Consider the following 19211-nt stretch of genomic DNA (forward strand, 5'->3'; position numbering starts at 1 on the left):
AAAAAAAAAGGACAAGTGCACAATGTCAACAACAAGATTCAAAGGAATATAAGGTCCTGGCTTCCAGAAGAGACTGGAGCACTCTGATTGACTTGCTGCCTTTAATGACGCAAACAAGCCATTCTAGTTTGGTTGCATCATTAGAGGCAGCACCTCAGTCAGTGTACTCCGGTTCTGTCTGTTCTGAAATGTTTGCTGCCCCTGGTCTTTGAGGCAGGTGAATCAGCTGCATGTTGTTGGAAGATGTGTAAAGAACACCCTTTTATTCTGAGCTGGTGAAGGTAAAATCAGTCACATGCAAACAATGCAACATCCAGTGCTTCGTGCCTTCAGTCTATTTGTTCTGTGTGATTAGAACTGCTCTGAAAGAAAGACGAACAAGTTTTAGTTCTTTTAATTTTGACTGACAATTTAAAGCAATCTAACTCAACTCCAGTAAAGTTGATTTTAGATCTCCAATATGAAAAAATATCCCAGAAGCGCACAATTGCCAAGACATTTGGAAAGCTGATGTCTGTACACTTCCCATAAAGAATAAAAAGGCTGAACATGACAATACTACAAGCACTACAAATGTACTTACATAAATCTTAGACACAATGTGATATAAAAAATAAAAAGCACACAGGAAAAAGTAGAGCTGTGTGTTCACCACAGGTTGTGCATGTTTAGGTAAGGCAAAGTAGAATTAGATGATAGTTTTAAGTGTTTTTCCCTTTGTTGGGTGGTTGCATTATGACAAGCTAGTGACAAAGGGCACCTGTGCACATCTCAGTCCTTGTGGAAGACTTGTGATCCATCTTGACCCGTTCTGCATTTTCTGGAGTTCTTCTGACTCACGCCACTTTGGGAGAGGAGTGGTTCATCAGTCGTCAATGTCCTCATACATATTATTGTCAAAGGGCCGCACCAACGATGGCTGCATTCTGCGTCGGGAGTACTTGAGCTGAAGAAGGTCCCCTACTTCGCTGATGACACTCAGAGCCTGTGGAGACATTTATAAATAAAAAAAAGCTGTCAACATGAAGGGCAATATGTGGCTTGAGGAAATTTAAAGCCGCACCAACCAAGACATTTAATGAGAAAAAAAAAACACACCTGTCTTGTAAGACTAAATCACAATCTTTACAGTTAATATAAAAATATTGACTAGTGCAGCTTTGAGCTGATGCATTTTTACATCGGTTTGCAGCACTTGCAACATATATGTATCAAATTATCTGTGTGTATATGGCTGAAAGAGAAAACAAAACTACAAAAAGCTCAATAGTACAATAAAGATAAATCAACATGACACATCACAGTATGAGAGAATGAAACAGAGACGAAGGTTAACAGAGAGAGACTGTAACACTACAACTCCCTATCTCCAGTATATTTTAGAGAAGCCAAGTACAGCCCCGAACAGACAGCATTTCCTGGAAAATATGGTCTGTACCTGAGCTAACTTGAGTCACAAGGACATTCAAATTAGATAGGAAAGGCAGGCTCAGCCACTGTGTGAGACAATCTATACTCATGTTAAAAGGAGAGACACACTGAGGAGTTGAAGACAGTGGCTGGTAGATGAAGAGCAGGCAGGTCTGCGGTGTGGTAGAAGAGCTCTTGTGGACAGCTTATGGAGGTGGTGCCCAGAGCAATCAAAGCTCTGCCCTTGATAGACTAACACAATGATTAAAGAGGAAGGTTAGGGTGGAGGTGTGAACTTTAATCACTGCTACAGCAATATACTGTGAAATCACTGTCCATAAACCTGCTGAGTGATTCAGCTGACACTTTACTATCATTTTTGATTGGAGGCGTTTCATTTGAACTTTTCCGGGTCCTTTCATCCCAGAGTGATAGACTCCTCTTTTTACAGGCCTCTGTAATATGGAGGTCAGACACAGCCAGAGAAGTGAGGGGTTCAATGTGTCTGAAGTGACTCAAAGAATTCTCCATAAGCAGGTACTGTATTTGAGGTCACACGCCATCATACCTGTGTCCTTCCAATTACAGACAGTTTTTCCACCCATTAGACTGCTCTTTAATGTCACCATGGTCTCTTGGCTTAGTTGCAGACAACCTGAAGGTCATTACACCATCTTGAAACAGAAGAGGCCTGACTTTAAGGAATATAACTCGACATAAGTCAGCCCCAGTTAGTACCAGCCCTACCACTGAAATGCAGTGAGTTGTTTAATCTTGATTTTTTTTGGCTTCTTATCCATCTACAAGTTTAAAGTATACATTTGTTACCCTGTCGAGCATATCTTTTGTGTGGGCGGCTGAGATGCAGAAGCGTGCCCGGGACTCAATGATAGGTGTAGCGGGGAAGCCCACGACCACCACCCCAATGTTCCTCTTCAACATCTCCCTGCCAAACGCTCTGGAGGGAAAAACATGATGAGACAACAATAAAACATTAACACCTGTCCCAAGGCATTCTAAGAAACTGCTATTGTTCAAACATGTCGTTTCAACAATGGCTTGCCATGTTAGCAGATATGTTGCATCTGCATGGGATCAGATATGGCCTCAAAACTCTGATAAGGATTACTCCTTTATATTATGGAAGGGATGGGCATTTTAGTTACAGCAAGCTGCGCGGAATAGTTTGGCCAAAAAGTAGTAAATATTTTAACTTGGTTCACTGAGTTCAAGTTCAATTACTGAACACTTTTGGTCTCACCACTGTTTTCAAGCTGAAGTATGAACTTTTACATTCAATTTTTACTAGAGAATAGAGCAACAACACAGAGGAAAGTCCTCAATTTGACCAGAGTCTAAAGAGACATCTTTATCAGCACAAGTAAACTAAATATTGCAAATTTTCCTATTGGCAGTTGTATCCTAGATTCCATATACAAGGGGGTTTGTATTTAGTTAAAAATAAAAGTTTGAGGGAAATCCTAAATTAATTTCTGGTCAGATTAAAAGAGAAACCCAATATGGAATCAGATATTAAAATATCAAACCCACCTAAGATTACACACATACTGTACATAACACTTGTGTAATAATTTTCTTATAGTAGACAATTTCTTTCTCGAGATACATAGTTTTATAATTGTTAACATCTAAAATTAAGTTTCAGACAAATAAAGTAGCCCCGATGTTGTCAGAATCCTAATATGGCAGCGGCTAGTTCAAATCTTGAGGCTCACCCTATCTTGGCAGGCATGTACAGCATCATGGGTATGACAGGAGAGTCCTTGTTGCCGTAGATGATGAATCCCATTTTTCTAAGCCTCTTGCGGAAATAGACTGTGTTCTCTGCCAGCTGTCGCACGCGCTCACAGCCTGAGAATGACAGGAAGAAGAAATGAGGGTTGACAACAAATGAAATGCACAAAGTTTATCACACACTATTTGTCAGGTCATTTCATAAGGTCACTAAAATACAAACAAGTTACACATATAGTCTCACGACCATCTCATTTAGATCTTAAAACTGAAACTGGCAGGAGAGAGCTGGCTGTGGAGGATGACATACTGAGTATCGCGAGATCATGAGAGTGTGGGGATATTCAACATGACGGCGCACAGTCACTGAGAATAAACAAACACTTCGCTAGTTATTCTTTTACACAAAGTTTCACACTTCACCGGGGAACCAGACAAGGATGCCTACTCTCAGCATCTCTATTCGCCATTTTCATTGAACCTCTAGCAGCAGCAACACGACAGAATAATAGCAAAGGAATACAAAATAGTAACTCAACATAAAATTTGTCTTTATGCAGATGATTATATTTACAGGACCCACACAGTTCACTATGAGAAACTTTCTCCATTATTAACACATTCTCCACAATAAACTGGAATAAATCCACCATATTGCCACTCTCTGAAGATGCCTGGGATGCTGCAGCTCAAGACTGCCCCCTTCCACTTCATTAAACATTTAGGTATTATTATTTCCTCCAAGCTGCCAGAACTTTTTAACCTTAACTACACCCCTCTGCTAAAAAAGATAGAAGATGACTTCAAACACTGGTCCAACCTCCCACTTTCACTCATTGGCCGAATTGCTACATTCAAAATGAAAACTTTACCACAAATACATTTTTTTCAATGTTACCGACAACACCTACAGATAAATGGTTCAAATCACTCGATTCTCTAACTTCACAATTTTACTGGAATAACAAGAAACCCCAAATTTCCCTGTCAACACTTCAGAAGGAGAAATCACAAGGTGGCCTAGAAGCACCATATTTTCAGCATTATTTCTTAGCAAATCAACTACAATATTTAGTTACATGGATTCAGAAGGACAGTCATAATAGCTCATGGATAGAACTAGAACAAAATCAATGCAAAAATACTTCAGTTGCAGACCTTGTCTTCCTACCATACTCAATTAAGAAAATGAACTATTGCGAAAATATCACAATCTCTGACAGCCTGGAAAGTAAACAAAACCACTAAATCATCACTAACAACACGTAGATACACTCCAATTTGACACAACCCTGATTTTCAATTGCATAACAACCCCATCCACTTTCCAACATGGCATCACCAGTACACTCCTGTTCCTTTATTGATTTAACCCCCCCTTTTGACATTTATGTTATAGTAGAACCAAACACAAGGCTTAACCAGTCAGATGCCATGCTATAACTGCGTAGCCATCCATTCAGAGAAAAAGAAATAAGCTGTGAATCATTTATCACATACGCAAGTCAACTTAAGTACAGTATTCGATGGAGGGGCTCGTATGTCACATTTTCTGTGACTGAATTTTACCAGTCCTCAACTTGGGTACCAACTTACACCTGGGATGACAGGTGAGCAGATTTAATTACAATTAAATGCCCGAATTGACCTTTTGTCTTCCTCCAGGGCTGTGTGCTGCCCAAAAAGGAATGTATTTATTAGAAATAGTTTAGATATTGTGCTTTTATTGATGTGGCATTGCAATGGGCTGGGAGGAACACCATTTAATAATTTCTTGTATGCAAGTACACAAAGAAATGAGAACAAATTCAATCTGAGAAAGATCTGCGACCAGTTTGTTTCGTTTATGTTAGAGTGGTTTAAAGTTTGCACTGCTGACGTTAGGGTTAGCCATTCTCATGATGGAGATGGAAAAATAAGTAATCAAATGAGGACCAGCCTTAAAAACCTACTGAAATTAATGTAAACAAGTCAGAGAGAGCATACTACCAACTTTATTTAAAATGGTGAAGCCCCTCTTAGATCTTACTTGCTTACCCTGACACCTGGTGGATAATGATGGGAATTACAGTAGCTGATGATAAATTCATTGAACACTGCCACAAAGTAAGTCCTCTACAAACCAAATGTGCTAATTGTACTGAATATATGTGGTTTCTTTACTCTTTGTTGCTGACAGTTCCTCCATCTTTAGACTAAAATGCCTCATCTTGTCAGTAGCTGCTCCTCCAGATCTTAAAACAGATTATAAATGCAACTTTAAAAGTGTATCATTGACCTGGTAGGTCTTGTGCCTGAATTGAACATTTAAAAATATAGGTGCTATTTAAATAATTACTTTAAGCATGTCAGTCTTCTCTCTGAGCCAGGGACTCAACTTTGTGGTTGGAATATAAAGACACCAAAAGCAGGCTCATTTTGTTTATCTGTAGCCAATATTTTAAGACACACAACATAAAATCTAATTTTCTTGGCTTTGGTTTTGTGCCTGAAACATTCCGGCTCATTGTCTATTATAAAATCACAAATGCCTCCGTGCCTTTCTTGTACTTTAGAGAGAAACATTAGAAACCTTAACCTCCTGCTGTTACTCTGCATCCCTGGGAATCCTACTTAAGAAATTAGCCTTTAGGACAGAGCTTTTTGTATTTTTATTTTTTTATACACATCTTAAAACACTTATTATTGTATGAATGTGGACTCACCTATTGTTGTGCCATCCTCCCCCATAATGCACTTCATAGAAGTGATGATTTGCTCCACCACAGGAGGAGACATAGAGGTGGCATAGACCGCACTGTGGGAATGGGAGCGCAGGTACTCAATAAGCTCCTAAACCCAGCAGATACACAGGACATTTAAGTAGATATGCAGCAGAACAATTGGTTATAATTACAGATTGTAAAACTATAAAAGGCCCAGATATCCAACACAAAGTGCAGGTCTGATCAAAACTGATACATTTTGTTCTTCTACTTATAAACAAGCTTTGCAAGACCTCCTCATTATGAGCTACATAATGTAACCGTATGACACATTCCTAGACTAGTGCCTTTCTCCAAAACAAAAACTGAGGATGTGCAGTGAAGGTGATAAGAGTGGTTGACATTTTGATTGGTTCTGAACCTTTGCTGCACATGCGCTATGACTCATTTTCTTGGGTGTCAATCCCTGAAGCATTTCACGGAGACAAAGCTGTATACGTCTAGAAATCAGGTTTTCTGTGTTTTCATTAGTCGGTGTCATCACAGTGATGGGAACAGGGCTAATGCGTCAGTAATGCAGTGACCATGAATTGCAAGGCTGTGCATCCACATTGCTCAGATGACAGGTGTCCTTTTGTCACTGAGACTACACCTTAAGCATTCATAGTATGATCTCAGAGTACATTGAACATCAGCATTACATTTACACTGGGTTTATGAACTGGGAAACTATACAAGAGCTAGAAGTCAGCTGTGCTGCTCCTGGCATCTCTTATGTGCACATCTTTTTTATAAGTTTGCTTCTAAACCAAATTAAATAGCCATAAAATAAACCCACAGCACCCCATCCTCACCTGTTTCCCTGCAATGTATCCCCCTGCAGCACCAAAGCTCTTGGTAAAGGTGCCCATCACAGGGCAAGGCAGGAAGATATACAGTGCCTTGCAAAAGTATTGCAATGTATCCCCCTGCAGCACCAAAGCTCTTGGTAAAGGTGCCCATCATGACATCCACATCGTGGCTGTCAACCCCAAAGTAATCGACCACACCTCTTCCCCTTGGGCCCAGGGCACCTATGCTGTGGGCCTCATCTAGGTAAAGGTAGGCTCGGTAGCGTTTCTTCAGGGCAATCACCTCTGGCAGGCGAACTATACTGCCCTCCATGCTGCAGGGAGGAAAAGGCAAAGTAGAATGTGTAATAGCTAGTGTCAAATTCCCTGTAGTGTTCATGTTCACTTCTTGCCTGACAGTCCAGGAAATATTTGTTGTAGTTTAAAACCGTCAGGGGCTTGTCGACTGTTGAACAGTGTTCATCATAAATATTATGGTAACATACATAAAAGGTATGATAATAATGTTCTAGGAAATACCAGAAATATTACATAATTGAATAACTGCAGGACATAGTGCAGCTCCTTGTACCAGCCAGTCAGGCAGAACAGAGTAACCCATTAACATTGTTCACTGTGTGCATGACAAGAACTAACCAAGCACTGAATCTGCTTTCTTTACCAGCAATCCAGTCACAGGAGTATCAATCCTGTACTAACTAATGGAACCACATGTACCATCAACAGAAGCAAAGTGCTCATTCTGGAAATGTGTTGTTTTTTTTTTTTACACATGTGGTTGTGTAAGATTTTCCCTCACATTAATTGCTTTGCCCAGTTTTTAAACTACTACAGATCAGTAGCTTAAGGTAAATATTTTATGTGCCAGTCCCCAGTTCAGATAAAATGGGAGGGTTGCATCGCATATTGTACGTGGATTGCAGTAATCCACTGTGGTGACCCAATGCGGGGCAGCCGAAAGCGGAACAAGAACAACAGATTTCTTGCACGGTATACGTAATAGCTAAAATTAGTTGATGTACTGCAGGACAACACAAAATCTGACAAAACTACTACTTGTGTAACTGAATTAAGCAATGTTCATGTTGAAACTTGGAAGGAAATCATGAGGATTTTAAAGTGGGTGACTCCTATTGTTCCACAGCTTTTGTCTAATGGCACTTTCATCTATAAATGCTACAAACACAGTGCTCAGTACTGATTAAACCTACTTCAACATCTGAATAATAGATGATGAGACAACTGAACCAAAATGCCTTACAATGTCCTACAAGGTCTAATTTAAGAAAATAGAAAAGCTACCTGTAAATGCCCTCTACCACTATGAGGATCTTCTTCCATGGTCTGTGAGTCCTGGGCTGCCCATGAACTATGGCATCCCTCAGCAGTTTCTCAAGGCTCTGCATATCTGACAGAAAAATCAAGAGAGAGTTACATTCATGTCGGCAGTGGTGACTAAAAACCATTTGCAGTTTTTGGTGTGCTGGAAATTCATTAGAAGAAAGTAGGACACTTGCTTACACAGTTTCAATATAACCTCAAACAAAATGTGGACAGGCCTACAATGCTGAATATTGAGTGCTTGATTGAAATGATCGACTCAGCAACCAGCGGTTACTCTTTTTCCACAGTTGGAATGAAAATGTGGAGAAAAAAAAAAGCATTCTCTTGGGCAGGACAGGGCAGGGAGATATATACAGCCTTTATTTAGTCATGCATACTGGTTGGAATACAAGCTGATTTGGACCTCACCACCCTGTTAAGGTGTAAACAGTAAATACAAACTGTTTATAGAACATTGTTCAAATATGACCCATCTCCTCATTCTGACTGTACACATGACATCTATTGCATGTCTGTTCATCCTGGAAGAAGGCTCTTTTCCCTGTCTCCTGAGGCATCTTCCATCTGTCTAAGGACAGAGGGAGTCCTTAAAGTCCCTTAAGGGTAGATTTGTGATAGTGGGTTATATACTTGCAGGCAATACACTAGAAATAACAATACTGCAAATTGAAGGAGATAACCATCACAACGACATCAAACAATGTCATAAAAAGAAATCATAACATCATGGCGTTCAGCAAAATGTCGCACCATGTGATAATCTGGATTTTTAATGCTGATGGCATATTTACGGTGACACAGTCGGTCATTCACATGCATCTTATTTTTGGATATTTTACCCATTTTTTATCTGTTTAATCTTTCTACTGCAGTACACCGGAGCGGTGTTTGCATGTGGCATTCACACATTTACAGTACCTGTATATAGTATGTGCCCAAGGATCTTTTACACCATTCCTTTCCCCCTTATAGGTTGAAAATTTCTGTGAACCAGCATGTCTTTAATGATAGAGACACGCTTATAATCCCAGTTAGATTCAATATCAGAAATTGGTGGCATTTGTTTCTTACAACACATCTTCATATACTGTATGTACCAGTCCTCTTCTTTGTATCTGTGTTTTTAGCGTCATCTGTGAATTTACAATAAAATGTTCTTAAATCTCAGCCACTTAGGTTGATCAGGTTTTTACTAAATATTCATAATATGACCCAAGAATAAGCCAGAGACAGAAAATGCAGAATGCTCCAGCAGTATGTGCACACTATAATGTATTATATCAATTACAAAAAAATAGTGATGTACAACATTGACATGAGGCAATAAAAGCCAGACAGACTAACAATAATAGCCATTTGGAGAACAAGTGCATTCAAGACATGACTGAAGAAGCATTATACACATGACTGAACATGAAGGCAAATCAGCTAAACTGCAGGACTGTCAAACAGAAAGACACAAATGCAGGTGTAGGTGATATGACATGTTTGTTAACACAGACTCACTGTTGTGTTTGAAGACTCTGATGGTGGACCCAGAGAGTCTGGCTCCTAGGACCAGAGAGGTGTGGTTCAATTCATCACTCAGAATCAGACAGCCCTGCAGGACACAAGACTGATGTGAATGAAAGTATTTATACGCACAAGGTTACAAATAAAATTCCATGTAGACAACAAATCTGGTACATAGGCCTATGTTTTTGACTGCACTATTTGCCAATTAAGGGAACCCATTGAGCAAGAAATATACACCTCTTGACCAGCAGGTCTGCATGATTTCACAAGAACAAAAGAATTCCACACTCCAGTGCTTTCACTCCACACTGGAAACTAACTACGTGGAGAAATACCTACCTGCCAAATAGCATCAGCAGCAACATAACAAAACTGACTGGGCTGAACTCCGTGTTATTTTTCACACTAGCACGAAGGCGTCACCCCACCAAATGCCTTTGCCAACAGGAAGTGTGCGCTCCTGATATGAGCTCTGAAGTTGGCTATGTGTCCCTGTGTACTTGGTGTTACCTGTGAGCTATGATGGTATGTCGTTAGGGAATGTTTTTATTAGAGACCACACAAACGTGCAAGGTACAGGCAATACACTGGAAATAACAATACTGCAAATTGAAGGAGATAACCATCACAACGACATCAAACAATGTCATAAAAAGAAATCATAACATCATGGCGTTCAGCAAAATGTCGCACCATGTGATAATCTGGATTTTTAATGCTGATGGCATATTTACGGTGACACAGTCGGTCATTCACATGCATCTTATTTTTGGATATTTTACCCATTTTTTATCTGTTTAATCTTTCTACTGCAGTACACCGGAGCGGTGTTTGCATGTGGCATTCACACATTTACAGTACCTGTATATAGTATGTGCCCAAGGATCTTTTACACCATTCCTTTCCCCCTTATAGGTTGAAAATTTCTGTGAACCAGCATGTCTTTAATGATAGAGACACGCTTATAATCCCAGTTAGATTCAATATCAGAAATTGGTGGCATTTGTTTCTTACAACACATCTTCATATACTGTATGTACCAGACCTCTTCTTTGTATCTATGTTTTTAGCGTCTTCTGTGAATTTACAATAAAATGTTCTTAAATCTCAGCCACTTAGGTTGATCAGGTTTTTACTAAATATTCATAATATGACCCAAGAATAAGCCAGAGACAGAAAATGCAGAATGCTCCAGCAGTATGTGCACACTATAATGTATTATATCAATTACAAAAAAATAGTGATGTACAACATTGACATGAGGCAATAAAAGCCAGACAGACTAACAATAATAGCCATTTGGAGAACAAGTGCATTCAAGACATGACTGAAGAAGCATTATACACATGACTGAACATGAAGGCAAATCAGCTAAACTGCAGGACTGTCAAACAGAAAGACACAAATGCAGGTGTAGGTGATATGACATGTTTGTTAACACAGACTCACTGTTGTGTTTGAAGACTCTGATGGTGGACCCAGAGAGTCTGGCTCCTAGGACCAGAGAGGTGTGGTTCAATTCATCACTCAGAATCAGACAGCCCTGCAGGACACAAGACTGATGTGAATGAAAGTATTTATACGCACAAGGTTACAAATAAAATTCCATGTAGACAACAAATCTGGTACATAGGCCTATGTTTTTGACTGCACTATTTGCCAATTAAGGGAACCCATTGAGCAAGAAATCTACACCTCTTGACCAGCAGGTCTGCATGATTTCACAAGAACAAAAGAATTCCACACTCCAGTGCTTTCACTCCACACTGGAAACTAACTACGTGGAGAAATACCTACCTGCCAAATAGCATCAGCAGCAACATAACAAAACTGACTGGGCTGAACTCCGTGTTATTTTTCACACTAGCACGAAGGCGTCACCCCACCAAATGCCTTTGCCAACAGGAAGTGTGAGCTCCTGATATGAGCTCTGAAGTTGGCTATGTGTCCCTGTGTACTTGGTGTTACCTGTGAGCTATGATGGTATGTCGTTAGGGAATGTTTTTATTAGAGACCACACAAACGTGCAAGGTACTGAACTTATTTCATCTTTGGCATTTATACACAAATACATAACTACATTTATGTAATATAAAGAGAGTGAGTGGCAGTGAGATGGCGGACACAGAAAAAGTTGAGAAAAAGTGCTGTGACAACTAAATGGCTGGGGAAAAAAAAACCAAAACCAAAAACAAAACAAAACAAAACAGGAAGCCAAAGAGTACAGATAAGAAATGCATACTGCAAGAACAGATAACCGCTCTACTGAGGAACAACCTACCATTTGTGGTCTTACCTTGCCCACCAGTGCTGGAATGTTCATGGAGTTGGTTGCAAACCCCATCCCAAAAGCCATGGCTGACTCCACGCCCAGGAACCTAGCCACCAGTTTCTCCATCTCCTCATGTTTTTCCAGGTTACCTGAGGTGCAGACATACAGGAGGTCATCATACACATATAACAATCAGCCCCTCTAAAATGTATCGCACACAGATTTTTTTTTTTTTTAGTGCAAGACTGACAGTTTGGGAATTACACTTATTTTCTTACAAGATACTTAGAAGATTGTATGTACACTTACAAGATTAATCACTACCTGCTCACTGTGGGGCTAAAGCTAAGAGACAGTGACCTTCTCTTAGTTCAGCATAAACAAAGGCTCTTTCCAAAATTAAAAAATGCTTGCCCATAATTAATGTGTGTGAAAAACCCTAGTGTAAAAATAATAAGTCATGGTCAAGGGTATGTGCTGGACTGTTTCCTGAAATATTTTTTGTCACTGCAAGGTCACAGGACTTTCTTAGCTCTCTTTTTGTATTCAGTGTGTACAAAAAACACATGTATTAAATGGTGCTCTTAAGCGATGCCTGATTGGCGGATTTCATTTTTCAACAGACAGAACTGGGCTAGCCGTTTGCCCTTCTTCCAGTCTTTATGCTAACTTCAGCTAACCATTTGTTGGCTGTAGTTTCATATTCAACACAAGAGAGTGCATGTACCTCTGCCAAGACAACATTCGCTTACACAAATGGATCCAGAACAACACAAAATGTTTCCTAAAATCCTTGATCCTGATCGGATTCAGATGATCTTTTCTAATCTGAGAGGCAGTTATACTGTACCTGAACATTTCAGGGTTTTATCTTAATTATAGGCTAAGTTATGGCAGAAAATATGCGTTAAACAAATGGGGTTTTCAACTTTAAATGACCATCAGATTTGGAATACGGATCAGATCCAGATGAAATTGGGTCTGCTGATAGACCTTGCAACCCTACATATATGTGATAGATAACTTTTGATGAAAAAATGCTTTTTTGTCAAATTTTGCCACATATTAAAGAAGGGAATTTTTGTTTTGTTTTGTTTTTTTGTGACCTTGACCTTTTTCAGCCAAAATCTAACCACCAGCATCTGTACCAAGTACAGCATTTTGTCCATAGGCCTGCTAACCAACAAAACACACAGGGAGCCAAAAACATAAGACATGAGAAAGGTATCAATCTTCTCATCTAATTCTTAGCAAAAAATTCAATAAAGATTTTTTTTAAATCCAGACAACTCCATTCTTTAAAAGCACAGCACAAAGTGTAACGTAAAACCTCCATGAACTAAACACTCATGAAATCAGTCTCTAAGTGCTAGATTATGTACTGTACAGTATATACATGCTTCAATTTATTAGATTTCCAACTGGCAGCTTTAATGGAGCACATACTACTGACCTCTTTATCAAATTGGGGGCTGGCCTTCTCCCAGTGTTAGAAGAGAGGTGACATTCATTCTACTCTATCATAAAAATCTGCTAATCAGATGACCTACTTCACCTCTTCCAGGCTGATGTGGATCTTATCAGGCTTGTTCTACAGCCATGGTTTTCTAAAGTATATAGAACCTCTTAGAGAGATTGCTTTATATCCACCCAAGGTTTTGTCAGAAAAAAAAACAGTGATTTCTGTGCAGGAGAAATAAAGCTAAAATATTAAAGAGAACTTTATATTTGCATTACAATCAAACAGTATTTGCACTGACAGAATCCATGGCTTTAGTTTCCAATGTGACACAAATAGATTGGCCCATATGATGAATTAATCCCTACACCTTCTTGCTGTTACGTTCCAGTTATAACAACGACAGAGGGTGTGCCTGTTGTGTTTTGGTGTGTGTTTGTACCGATCTCCTGCCTGGTGCTTGCAACTCCGACACCATACTTCATTGTGACCTCAGCTGCAGAGTCAGCACATGGACCAGTATTCTCAGCGAAGCCGAGGTAATTATACGACCCCAAGTTAATCACATCCTGCACTATCCGACCTGTGTACCTGAGAGGGAGAAGGAGATGATCAGAGAAGAAACAATCAGTTAAAGGAAGCTGATGTTTTGGAAGTGTATTACCACAATTAATAATAATAATAACAACAACTAGTACAGCTACTTAAAAAAAAAAAAAAAATTGATTTAAGTGCAGTGAGAAGCTTGACGACATTAAAGTGCTCTGTTTTTCCAGTCCTTTCAGTCTCAGCTGGGATCCAACAACGATTGATGCAGATGTCCCACCTTCTTCCTGGCACTTCATGTCCTCTGATTTTTGCTTTCTGCTCTTCTCGTCACAGTGTACAACTTCACACACACACCCCCCTTACACTTCACAGAACACCTTCCACTGCTGCTGCTCTGCAGCCTTCTTCAAACAGCAGTGACAAGTCAAGATAGGATGTTAATGTTCATATCACACTTATAAACCACACATGAAAGTGGCCCGAAGCACAATTTAAATTCTCCATTTCAATATGATTTAACAGGATCATGCATGCAATTATTCATGTCAGTCACATATGAAGAGAAACAAAACAAACCTGGTTTTGATGTGCTACAAATGAGCTCAAATCTACACTGATCTTGTTCCATGTGGTTTCTGCTGTTTAGACTTCAGACAACATATGTGCCTTGCATTGGGTTGGGAAGAAAATAAAATAGATAGAACTGTGACCAAGATACATATTGTATACTTTACAGTGTAAAAATAAACTTGTCGGTGGTCTCTGGTGGACAAACTAACGGCGACACCGTTTCTAAAGGACTTCTAACCTAGTCTGACATTCTTGTGCTGTACTTTACTTACTAGCAGACCGATACTGTACACTGATTCAAGACATCTGCATTAAGTCGATAAGTGGATAATTCCTCCAGTGGGTAATAATGACCACAGGAACCACAATATTGCATACCTAAAACTCAAAAGCCACTTCTACTTTCCAGTGTCTTCTACAACATAACAATGTGTTTTACAGTGCTGTACCACATAACATAACATAACAATGTGTTTTACAGTGCTGTAATCTGTGTCAGCTCTGGTCAGCGAGTGAGTGTGTAACCTTGCTCACATGGCTGCAGATTTCTAATATTAACCAGCCCTTTGTCTCAAGTGAAATGTGTCTCTTCTTTGTGTTAGTGGGAAATAAAAGTGGTAGCACAGTTAGCAGTAATCCTTAATGGGGACATCCACCATATGGCACAATTGTCCTTTCTATTGTTGCATTGTGGCTTTCTGGCTGAATACCTGGGAGCAAAATTACAGATTACTGTATTTTCAGTCTTGAATAAAAGAGATGTCTTTCTCACTCAAAAGTCCAGTTGAAGTCATGGGATGCTTGCTCCAGAAGATCCATTTTGGCCCCAGGGACACTGCATATAGGCCTGTTCCAGCTGTCTCTGATTCGCATGTAGAGGTTTCTGGTGTAAAAGTTCTCAAAGTCCTGGTAGAGCGGCACAAAATCCTGAACAAGAGAACATTGTGAATGAGGTGCATAGTCTGAATATCAGAAATGGAAAGAATCTAAACCAAAATAAAGGAGTTTTTAGACTATTGGGAGTTTTCTTTGTCTATAAAACAAATAACTACATGCCATTTATATTTTTGAAAAGTTTAGCTAGAAAAGAATTGAATCCCTAGAAATATGATCTTGCTATTTTAACTCATGACTCAGGAAGTTGGATAATTTTCCTTGGTTCTTACAGGAAACATCCATGGGATATCCTCAGAATGATTTAATGACTTCCCCACATCTATCCCATTAGCTCCCTTTCCTCAACATAACCAAATACTTTAAACAATGGTCTTTGCAATCAAACATTGCATAACATGTTGAAAACAATCTGAGGGGTCAAGGACATGTTACAAATATAATGACAGCTCCCATCATTAGCTATGTGTTGACAAAAATCTAATCTGAAATATGCAAGTTCATACTATTGTGTAGGAAAGTAATACTACCTTAGGGAGAATATATGAAATACTCAGTGTCTGAATGGGAGGCACCGACATCTTTCAGCACATCAGAATCAGAATCTGCTTTATTGGCCAGGTGTATTGAACATGAGAAATTTGACTCTGGTACATATACACAAACACTTTTCTTACAGTTGATTTCCTGCCTGGGATATCACTACAGCTGGCAAGATTGCATCAAATAATCTGAGGTGTTGCTAGCCAACTGTATACTTCCTTTGCAAACACTGGCTTCAAGCAATTACGGTTAAAATGTTTGAAATATGAGCGGCTGTACTATAGCTTCTACTGATGGGAAGCTTTGCCGGTGGAAATATCCCTTTGGTTGAGTCTGGTTAAAGTGACAAATGGACCAGGCCTGTTTCCCAATCATCACTATGGTTTCTACATTCTCATTTAATTGGAGCTCAGTCTACCAAACCAGTTTATTTCACCTGAAACACATCTTGCCTCCTTTCCCTTGACAGCAGTTTTGTTCAGGCCATTGCATTGAAAACAACAAGAACGTTTCAGTCATTCCAAAGGTATGCTGACTGCACAGTCTGCTGTTGGAAGTTACAAAGGTGCTCAACAGGTTCACCAAAAGGTGCGGTGACTCAGCAGTGAAAGCTTTTCTAGATTGCCTGACGACATCTGAACAATCGTCAATCGTTCCTGAACTGACTATACTGTGTTTGTGGCTTCCCTTACTGTACCTTCTGTTCTTCTTTCTCCCTGGCAATGTGGCACTTCTCAATCTTCCAGTGACGAAGAAAGTCCCGCAGGTAGCCAAAAATGGTCAGGATCCCATATCCCATGTATGTGAGTACTGCCACCAGCATGGGTGTCTCCTCGAAAGACTCAACGAAGGGCCGATTGTACAGGGTGCCATACTGTGATGCAACATTGACCTGAAACCAGAAAGAAAAAGAAAACAGATATTCAGATAACATGGCACAGATCTACCTCTTGATGAAGGACATAGCCAGCTTTAATCAATTTCTCTAAAATAAGTGTATTTCAGCACATATTACTATTTCTTTACAGTGGTTATTGCAGTATTCTGTAACATGTGAACTGTGGATATAAAGTGTTACAAACCCAAGGGTTCTGGCTGTAATATGTGAATTTTGAGCAGAAAATTATTTTAGTCAAAACAAAGTTTTACTCAACAGATATCAAAAACACTTAGTAAACTGGAGTAGTAGCTTAATATTCTGTGCATGTTAACACTGGTGCAGTGACAGTTTCATGTAGACATACTGTATTCAAAACTTCACATGTAAACACATTTTCCTCACTAATTCCTCAGCTGGGATCAAGTATTGTATTTGGAATGCTCTTTATATAAACTTGTGCCCTGATTTCCTGTGACTCCCTCTCCTTTTGTCCTATTTAGTAAAAACACAGCTTGTCTTTTGCTATCATTAGCAGAGATTTCAGTAACTCACTGAAAGGTGATTTATGCGTAGCCAAATTGTAAGTGGAAGGAAGATAAGAGCACGGTATTAAGTCCTGGTTCTGCTGTACAGTAACTACTGCAGGAAAGAAAATGGTGTGGCACAGGCCAACAAGGAAAGATTTAACTACCAAATAAGGGAAGAGCTGTTGGTGTAGGACTGTGCACTCAGAGCTGAGTGATATACAGTATTGTTCAAAGTAATAGCAGTACAATGTGACTAACCAGAATAATCCAGGTTTTTAGTATATTTTTTATTGCTACATGGCAAACAAGTTACCAGTAGGTGCAGTAGATTCTCAGAAAGCAAACAAGACCCAGCATTCATGATATGCGCGCTCTTAAGGCTGTGCAATTGGGCAATTAGTTGAAAGGGGTGTGTTCAAAAAAATAGCAGTGTGGCATTCAATCAGTGAGGTCATCAATTTTGTGAAATAACAGGTGTGAATCAGGTGGCCCCTATTTAAGGATGAAGCCAGCAGTTACAAAGGTGCTCAACAGGTTCACCAAAAGGTGCGGTGACTCAGCAGTGAAAGCTTTTCTAGATTGCCTGAGGACATCTGTATACTCACTCCTGTGTTTATTTTATTGGTTGGCTGTGTATTTTACCTCGTTCCTGAACTGACTACACTGTGTTTGTGGCTTCCCTTACTGTACCTTCTGTTCTTCTTTCTCCCTGGCAATGTGGCACTTCTCAATCTTCCAGTGACGAAGAAAGTCCCGCAGGTAGCCAAAAATGGTCAGGATCCCATATCCCATGTATGTGAGTACTGCCACCAGCATGGGTGTCTCCTCGAAAGACTCAACGAAGGGCCGATTGTACAGGGTGCCATACTGTGATGCAACATTGACCTGAAACCAGAAAGAAAAAGAAAACAGATATTCAGATAACATGGCACAGATCTACCTCTTGATGAAGGACATAGCCAGCTTTAATCAATTTCTCTAAAATAAGTGTATTTCAGCACATATTACTATTTCTTTACAGTGGTTATTGCAGTATTCTGTAACATGTGAACTGTGGATATAAAGTGTTACAAACCCAAGGGTTCTGGCTGTAATATGTGAATTTTGAGCAGAAAATTATTTTAGTCAAAACAAAGTTTTACTCAACAGATATCAAAAACACTTAGTAAACTGGAGTAGTAGCTTAATATTCTGTGCATGTTAACACTGGTGCAGTGACAGTTTCATGTAGACATACTGTATTCAAAACTTCACATGTAAACACATTTTCCTCACTAATTCCTCAGCTGGGATCAAGTATTGTATTTGGAATGCTCTTTATATAAACTTGTGCCCTGATTTCCTGTGACTCCCTCTCCTTTTGTCCTATTTAGTAAAAACACAGCTTGTCTTTTGCTATCATTAGCAGAGATTTCAGTAACTCACTGAAAGGTGATTTATGCGTAGCCAAATTGTAAGTGGAAGGAAGATAAGAGCACGGTATTAAGTCCTGGTTCTGCTGTACAGTAACTACTGCAGGAAAGAAAATGGTGTGGCACAGGCCAACAAGGAAAGATTTAACTACCAAATAAGGGAAGAGCTGTTGGTGTAGGACTGTGCACTCAGAGCTGAGTGATATACAGTATTGTTCAAAGTAATAGCAGTACAATGTGACTAACCAGAATAATCCAGGTTTTTAGTATATTTTTTATTGCTACATGGCAAACAAGTTACCAGTAGGTGCAGTAGATTCTCAGAAAGCAAACAAGACCCAGCATTCATGATATGCGCGCTCTTAAGGCTGTGCAATTGGGCAATTAGTTGAAAGGGGTGTGTTCAAAAAAATAGCAGTGTGGCATTCAATCAGTGAGGTCATCAATTTTGTGAAATAACAGGTGTGAATCAGGTGGCCCCTATTTAAGGATGAAGCCAGCACTTGTTGAACATGCATTTGAAAG

The 19211-nt window shown here is 39.5% G+C and overlaps 1 protein-coding gene across 1 annotated transcript in view; it reads right to left on the reverse strand.

Annotated features, from left to right (window-relative positions):
• Positions 1-379: 379 nt before the first annotated feature.
• The window catches only part of LOC109965025 (serine palmitoyltransferase 2-like), a 24332-nt gene continuing 5500 nt past the window's right edge, over positions 380-19211 (reverse strand). The window contains exons 2-13 of the mRNA XM_020608733.1: positions 17965-18159; positions 15203-15357; positions 13754-13902; positions 11877-12001; positions 11030-11123; positions 8024-8129; positions 6831-7035; positions 6725-6739; positions 5871-5997; positions 3147-3282; positions 2239-2368; positions 380-985 (exon numbers count right to left, since the gene is read on the reverse strand). Coding sequence (XP_020464389.1) covers positions 866-985; positions 2239-2368; positions 3147-3282; positions 5871-5997; positions 6725-6739; positions 6831-7035; positions 8024-8129; positions 11030-11123; positions 11877-12001; positions 13754-13902; positions 15203-15357; positions 17965-18159 — 1557 coding nt within the window. The 3' untranslated portion in view covers positions 380-865. The remainder of the gene's footprint in view (positions 986-2238; positions 2369-3146; positions 3283-5870; positions 5998-6724; positions 6740-6830; positions 7036-8023; positions 8130-11029; positions 11124-11876; positions 12002-13753; positions 13903-15202; positions 15358-17964; positions 18160-19211) is intronic.

The sequence above is a fragment of the Monopterus albus genome, unplaced genomic scaffold (assembly GCF_001952655.1).
Source record: "Monopterus albus unplaced genomic scaffold, M_albus_1.0 scaffold94.1, whole genome shotgun sequence".
Lineage (NCBI taxonomy): Eukaryota > Metazoa > Chordata > Actinopteri > Synbranchiformes > Synbranchidae > Monopterus > Monopterus albus.